The 7,727-nt window shown below is 32.9% G+C and overlaps 1 protein-coding gene across 1 annotated transcript in view; it reads right to left on the reverse strand.

The window, feature by feature from the left end:
• Window positions 1-7,727, reverse strand: part of DOCK11 (dedicator of cytokinesis 11) — a 177,019-nt gene that overhangs the window by 45,885 nt on the left and 123,407 nt on the right. The window contains 5 exon segments of the mRNA XM_039842502.1: window positions 836-973; window positions 3,107-3,222; window positions 4,446-4,588; window positions 5,933-5,980; window positions 7,287-7,353. Of these exon segments, the coding sequence (XP_039698436.1) occupies window positions 836-973; window positions 3,107-3,222; window positions 4,446-4,588; window positions 5,933-5,980; window positions 7,287-7,353 (512 nt within the window).

Consider the following 7,727-nt stretch of genomic DNA (forward strand, 5'->3'; position numbering starts at 1 on the left):
TGTATTAAAAAATAGCAATTAAAAAACAACCTTTAAATCCACCTGATTTCTATACCAATTAAATGCAATAAGCTGCCATGCAAATACTGATGACCAAAAAGTTTACCATGCTCAGTTATTCTATTACACAATTCAATTCATTGGATTTCTTTGTCTTGTTGGAGTTATACATAGCACAGGGGAAGGCCTAGACTGTGCCTTCCCATAATTTTAACTCCATCTTGGTTTATGATGATTTTCATCATATTTAAAAGCTATCAAAAGCAGACCAGAAAAAAATCTTTGCTATCTGTTTCAGTCATATTTATTCCTAAAAGTCTAGCCTCAGGTTTTTGTTAAGATGAGGTAAGTGGTCTGAAAATTTACAGCCCATAGATACAATGAGCATTGAAAGGAAGGGTTCGTTCATTTGACCCCACACTGTGTCTACCATTTGCAAAATATTGCACAAGTCCCTGGGGTTATAAAACTTGGCCTCTGCTTTCAACACACTTAAGACATAAATGCACTATATTGTCTCTGGTGTGACAGTACTTTTAAAAGAAGCAAAACAGAAAAAAAAACTGGCAAAGTTGGTCATTTTAAAATGGCACTCTTCAAAAGAGGCTACCAAAAAAGGGAAGGAATGACAGGGTGAACTCAAAAACACATTCTGGTTTTAGGAGATTCTTGGTCAGATCCTCTTTATGTATATGGCTGTTCTATATCTATATTTACAAAGGCAATACTAACTTAATGGCTTTTAAGTTTGTAGATGTTATCACAACAATCCTCTTTCTTGTCTTTCCTTCTTGCCATGAAGTGAGCGCACTAGCAGTTATAAAATTTTCCTTACCTTACTAATGAAAGCACGCAATGAGGCAAATACATGTTTCAGCGACACTTCAGATTGTCCATTCTTAAGAAAAGCAAGATGAATATCAAATACTTTTTTCATTAATGGGTTGTGGCCATCGTTATTTAAAAGTTGGCTCTATAAAACATGAAAAAAAATGCATTTTGTAGAAATAATTTATGCTACTCATTCCCCAGAAAGACAACTGATTTTACCCATACCTGTTTAACAAACCAGTGTTTCAAAGTTTCAGAAAAAAAGTCTAATTTAAAAACATCTATGCCATCTTTAAACTTGGAAATCTCAAAATGCTACATAAACTACATCTATACTTGATTCTCATTTTAAACAAATGAAAAGAATATTTTTCCAACATAACACACCAAATATAAAACTAGTATATAAAGAGTATTTTTATTAATCTAACCATACTACTTCTCAATTAAGAAATCAGTAAATTTAAAATGGATATAAGGCAACCAGCCTTTGTATTTATCTGAGGGAGACTAAATAATGTAAGAATTAAGGAAACTATTAAATCTATTTTAAAAGTCTATTATCTAATTTACTTTTTAAAGTAAGCTTTTTAGTATAAAATATATTTCACCACTGGTGACAAATTAAAGCACTATGAGTAGAGATAATAACAGGTATCACAACTGAACAGACCATATAAATTGTTTAAATGTTCCTTGTAAAGAGAGACATAAAAGAAATAATGAATTGTAGAGAAGTATCTATTGATCTGTGAACTTTTTTTTTTTAAAGGCATTGGTGAACTTCTCCAGCCCTATTCTATCCTTCAAGAAACTAGCGGGTTACAACTTTGCCAATAACAACAAAAACTAAAATAATATGCAAAGTTGTGACAGATCTAATGGTAACATCAACAGCTAGATTCCCTGAATGGTGTTAGATTTTTCTGGCTCTTTCCTTAATCTATTTCTAAGCATGGTGTAGTGGTCAGAAGTATGAACTCTTGTGATAACTGGCCTAGATCTGAATTCTGATTCTGCCACTGACCAGCTATATGACATTAACCTCCCTGTAAGTCTCAGTTTCCTCATTTTAACATGAGAATAATAACAGCATCTATATCATAAAGCTATTATGAGGACTAAAAGTGAGTTCGTATTTGTATTTTTAAGTTTATTGAAGTATGATTTACATACCATAAAATTTATCTATTTTAAGTGTACAACTCAATTATTTTTAGTAAATTTATAGAGTTATGCAACCATCACAATCCAATTTTAGAGCATCCATCACCTCAAAAACATTCCTGGTGTCCATTTGCAGTCACTCCACCTTCTCTCCCCCAGCACCACAATAAAAACTGAATTAATATTTGTAAAGCACTTAGAATAGTGCCTAACATCTACCAAGAGGTACGTTTGTCAAATAAATAAGAAGTATCTGAATAGGAGGAAAGAATACAATGCAAGCCTTGAGGCCAAATATCTTTCTTATTTACTGGCACAGTGAAAAATGAATTTGGGTTGCATTTTAATGAGAACAAACTTCATACTTCACAAAGGGATCTGAAGCCTATTTTTTTATTAATATCTAATTCAGTCTTCCCTTGTAAGCTACCTTGAAAAGCACGGAAGGAGAAAGAAAAAATTATACATGTAACTTAGGTGGAAGCAAGCAAGATTTTTCATTTTTGAGTTCTTCCACTAATGCTACATTACAGTGATATAGCTTTTACTTTTCAAAGCACTCTCACGTCCATTATCCCAGTTTACTTCTTCAGCAACCTTGCAAGATCATTGTTTCTACCTTATTCTTTCTAATCACAGCAATGATGACTGGTACTGAAAGGCAAACATCTGAGAAAAAAAATACTAAGCACTTGACTAAGGAAGCCAGCCAGACTGCATGGACAACATCTAGCCTGAGAAGATACCTCATCACAACAGGCACTTGAACGAACTGATTCAATCATAATTTGGACTAAAAAATACTGTATATTTTAATAGAGGTATAAAAGAGAACCGTTTTTAAACATGAAAACAATAGAATGTAAGAGGCAGAAGGGAGTTTAAAGGCAAATTAGCAAATCAGTCTGATCCCCTCACTTCATGGATGTGGCAAGTGAGTCTTAGTGAATTCCCAAGGTCACAAAGTAGCCAAACTCAGTTTCTCATCCAAGTTTTCTGACTGCTCACCTGTGCCTTTTTCACTACACCAAGCTTTCTCTGATAGTTACTTTTTGCATAATGTTTTCTTTGCAATGATGCCAACTAAATTCTAAGTCTTTATTCTTACCTTGAAGCACTGGGTGAAAAATGATATGGTATCTAGTACTGTTAGAGAAACTTCAGTGGCAGTATTGCCTTCAAGAAGTGCCTGATGGAAAATGTCTGCTTCAGTTGTTGTAGAACCTAGGATTAAAAAAGGTAAAGGTAAATTAAAACTGCCTAATAGAGATTTACTTAACAATTTTGAATGATTTTCTCCCCCAAAACTCAGAGACAAGCAAGAAGCAAGGAAGCTCTCAATACTTACAGACCTAATGAGTTTCACCGTATTTATTCCTTAATCATATATGGTCTTGGTTAATAAAGCCTACTAATTTTTTTTTACTTCGCCTCTCTATCAAAGCTCTACAACACATAATTAGGTACCCACTTCTTTGGAGACATTTTGGTGATGAACTATGGCAATGTAATTAGGAAATAACAGGGGAGGCATTTTAGGCCGTACCACTAATTACGTGGGCAAAAATGTGAAACTCCTAGAAATTCAGCTACATTACATACAGTGGTACCCTATGGCCAAATGTTTTCAATGATGTGTCCAATGATATAAGACTTGTTTCTAAATCATAAGAAAAACAAGGCATCTGGGTCAACTGAAGGAAGTAAGTTCATTACGGTTTTACAAGCGACAAGAGTAATGCTGAGGCTGTAAGACTTGCATATGTTTTAAAGCTCTGTTAGCTCAGGGCCCATCTGCTCAAGACATTTGTTTTTATTATCACTCTTTATTACAAGCCACTTTTGCTGGTTTCCTTCTCTGCAATCTCCAGAGGACTGCATGGAAATGAAAGTTTTCTTACTCTTTGACTTTTTATTAATATTTGCTTTTCGGAGGATATCTTCCATTTATATAACCCTCTAGCTTCCCCAGTAGGACAAGATTCTTTGTCCTACTTGCTTGAAAATACTGCAACCTGTATGAAATACACCTTTGCCAAATCAATATTTACAGTTCTTTAATTTCTGCAGTCAGCCCGTGTAATCCTTAAAATCAATGAATAGTAACTCTAAAAAAATTACATAAGATGCTATTATTTGCATTAAAGTTTTAACAGTAGCAATGAAGGATATCCAATGTAGCTATAAAAACAATTCTGTCAGAAAAATTAATTTCTTTAATAACGAACTAAGGAAAACACCACCACTACCTAAAATTGCTAAAAAATCTATGCATATTTTACTATTTAGTCATGTATGATAAAAGAATTGTATACAAATACATAGATATGCAAATAGATCTATGTATGTGAAATCATTTTCAATCATATTGGTTATTTAAACCAGAACTTCTTCAAGGTTAAATAGTATTACATTCAAACGGGTACCCTACACACATTTTCACTTACTGTGATTAAGTGTAAATGAACTTTCCAGGCTACTAAGATGCTGGAGCCGGGCCTGCATTACTCCTGATCTGTTTCGCAGAGCTGGCATGGTTTGCGATTTTCGGTCTACTCCAAAGTGTTTTGACAACCAGGCATCATGTACCCTAAAATAAAATCTAAAGTTAGATGTTGGAGTACTCTAATAATATATCTCAATGTTAGATGTTTTTTAACTAAAAAAAATGATTAGGTTTCCACATAAACACTATCCTAAACTCAATATTCTTCTATTACTTGGTTTAAATGAGATGTCACTGGAAATTACATGAAGCTTCAATGCATATTTAAAGAAGCTGACATTATAAGTATATAATTAAGGAATTTAGAGAATTTCTTCCCTCCTCCTCAAAAATATCACAGTAAAGTGGACAACATTCTAATAAGAGTAAGTCTTTTCTCGGGAGATGAAGGACAAGACTCCGAAAACACTGAGAGCACTACTCAGATTTGAAATGGGGCAGCGGGGATCATTTCTAGATGTTCAAGAATGAGTGCCAATCAAATGTTTCTGAACTTGAGCTAAATTTGGACCAGAAATTTTTTACTCTGTAAACATGTCTATATTGGGATTTGCAATTTTTTCTGTTTTCCTTTAACTTTAAGGTTCCATTAAAAAAAAAAAAATTACAACCGGGTTATCAGGAACAAAGGAAGAAAAAGAGTTTGTTTATTCTCTAGGAAAGACAGTAGGAGATTCAGCAGAATCTTAGAGATTAAGGCTCACAGTAGCAGTTATCATGCCAGCTTCAAGCCATGGAGAAAGACAGTGGAAATGATCACCTGAATTATCTATTGTTAGGAACTTCCAGAGACTGAGCAATTATAAACCCCATCCAAATAGCCTCTTTAGTTTTTGGAAGTGCCATGGAATTTAACTTTAAAAAAAAAAAAAACAAAAAAAACAACTCTCTTTGAGTTCCTTTAATGATGAATTCTACCCCTAAAATATATCTCATTGAAAATAAGCAATTAATTTAGGATCCCGCAAACAATTTTTTAATGTATTTAAGTATTTTTAAGAATTTATTTCACTAACACTTAAACAACAAAAAGATAAAATAGATGCTATACAATCACTGTTGGGGATTTCTGATTACTTTAGAAATTGAGGTGAGTATTGACAGATTATAGATAAAAGTACAGACCTTACAGTTTCCTGACTTCACCTCGATCTAGCCTTTTTTCACATCCTTCAGAAAAGACAGTATCTGTTCTAGGATTAGAACAGAAACTCTGCATATCAAGCTAACCATTACCCTTTGGAAAACTTAAATATATCAGCTCCTACTAGTTTAATTTAAACTTTGAGTTGAGACATGTTAAATAAATCATAGGTTGTCTTAATGTTAATTTAAAATGAATAATCTAGGTTTTACACGGCATGATCAAGACTGCCCTCTGTTGGAACAAAAGGAAAAAAGTGGAAATTGCAGTGCTATGGGAATTACCTTGCTATGTTTCTTTTCCCCATATATCTAAAGTGAAACAAACATACTCTAGAAATAAAAACAATGGCATGTTAGTAAAGTTATTACCATTCTCTGAAATTTAATAAGTAATGTTTTAAGTCACGTTTTACAAAGGATACTTATGTAAATCATATTACAATATGTTTTGGTAGATAGAAATAAATATACGCATAACTATGTGTAGGCTTGTCATATTACATCTTTCTACATTTATTTGCTACAATTACATCAGCATCAAAAAGGCCCATGTCTTCATATACAATTTTAACATATTTTTTTAAAAACCACATGTAAATCATCCTTTGTTCTCTGTAATTTATCACAGCAAAGATCTCTAGTATAGACATTAATACCTAAAAATGGTTCTTAAGCCCTAAAAATTGGGACACTTGCTATATTTTTAAATAATGGCATTAAAATACTTTCTATTACTAAAAAATCTCAAACACATACAAAAGTAGAGAAGATGGCAAACTAAACTCCCACATACTCAGCGCACACCAGCTTCAATAATTATCAACTCATGGCTGTTCTTGTTTAGCCTCTACTCAGAACAGGTCCCCTGCTCTCCTTCTACCTTTCCTGCCTCTGTACTTTTTAAAGTAAATCTCCAACATCATATTTTCATTAGTTAATATTTCAATATAATTAATTTTCTTTTTAACTGTTGTTTGCTGACATTTTCTGCAAAATTTTGAAAGACTTTTTTATGCATTGATTACTCTTTTTGTGTTTTGGTAGACATGCACATACAATAGCATATATGTTTACTATCTAAAAATTTCTTACATTTTGCTCTAATTTTTTTTAGTGTTCAATAATAATGTAAAAATAGCTAGGCATACAATACAGAACAACTTCCCACCTCTACCTAGGAAAAAAGACTAGATTATTTCCCCAAGTGCCTTGGACTAGAGATATCTCTATATATACATTTAAGTGGGTAGAATTACTCAGCTCTACCTAAGAGTACAAATTCTAAATTCCAATTATTTAAGCTGCTCCATTAAGTCAACATCTGGTCTAAATGAATGATTTAGGACAGCTGACACCACTTCCAGATTACAGAAAGATTCCTGGTGGGCTGTAAAGATGGTCTATTATTAGTTAGAATTTTCTATAGTAAAACAAGTATTCCATCTCCATGTTTTTCCTCAATGTGTGAGGAACACATATATGCTAGCCTCTATATTAACAAAACAGTTTAACACTTCCTACATTATTAGCAAAAAAGCTGTTGAAACCAAGAAAAAAAGGTATTATTTTGTATAAATATTAAATTAAGCTCCCCCAAATGAGGGGGAAATTATAAAAATAAATTAATATAACTTACTCTAGAAGTATGAGAATGTTTATGAGCTCCTGAGGAGATACTTTATTCCAGTAAGTTAAGAGAGTATCTGAAAATGCAATAAATAAAGTATTAGATCTTGAAAATAATTAGAGCAAACAGCATTGTGAACCCCAAAGTACCAGTAACAGCCTCAACAACCATCAACTTAGGCCAATTCTGTTTCTTCCATATCCTCCTCTCCCATCTCACTGCCCAATATGCACACTGTATTCTTTTGAATTAATTCCAAATGTACCCTTTAATCTATCATTATTTCAACTTCAACATTTATTTTGTAAATGTTCTTTTGGATAGTTTATCCTAATTTTCCTATCATTCCTGAAGACAGAGGAAGGAAAGCAGACCTGGGTTTTTTAATGAACTTCCTAACATTTTACGCAAGATGGTGCATTTATGTGGTTTTTCCAAAGTGTGCGTGTG

This window comes from Pteropus medius, unplaced genomic scaffold (assembly GCF_902729225.1).
Source record: "Pteropus medius unplaced genomic scaffold, Ma_sr-lr_union100, whole genome shotgun sequence".
NCBI lineage: Eukaryota > Metazoa > Chordata > Mammalia > Chiroptera > Pteropodidae > Pteropus > Pteropus medius.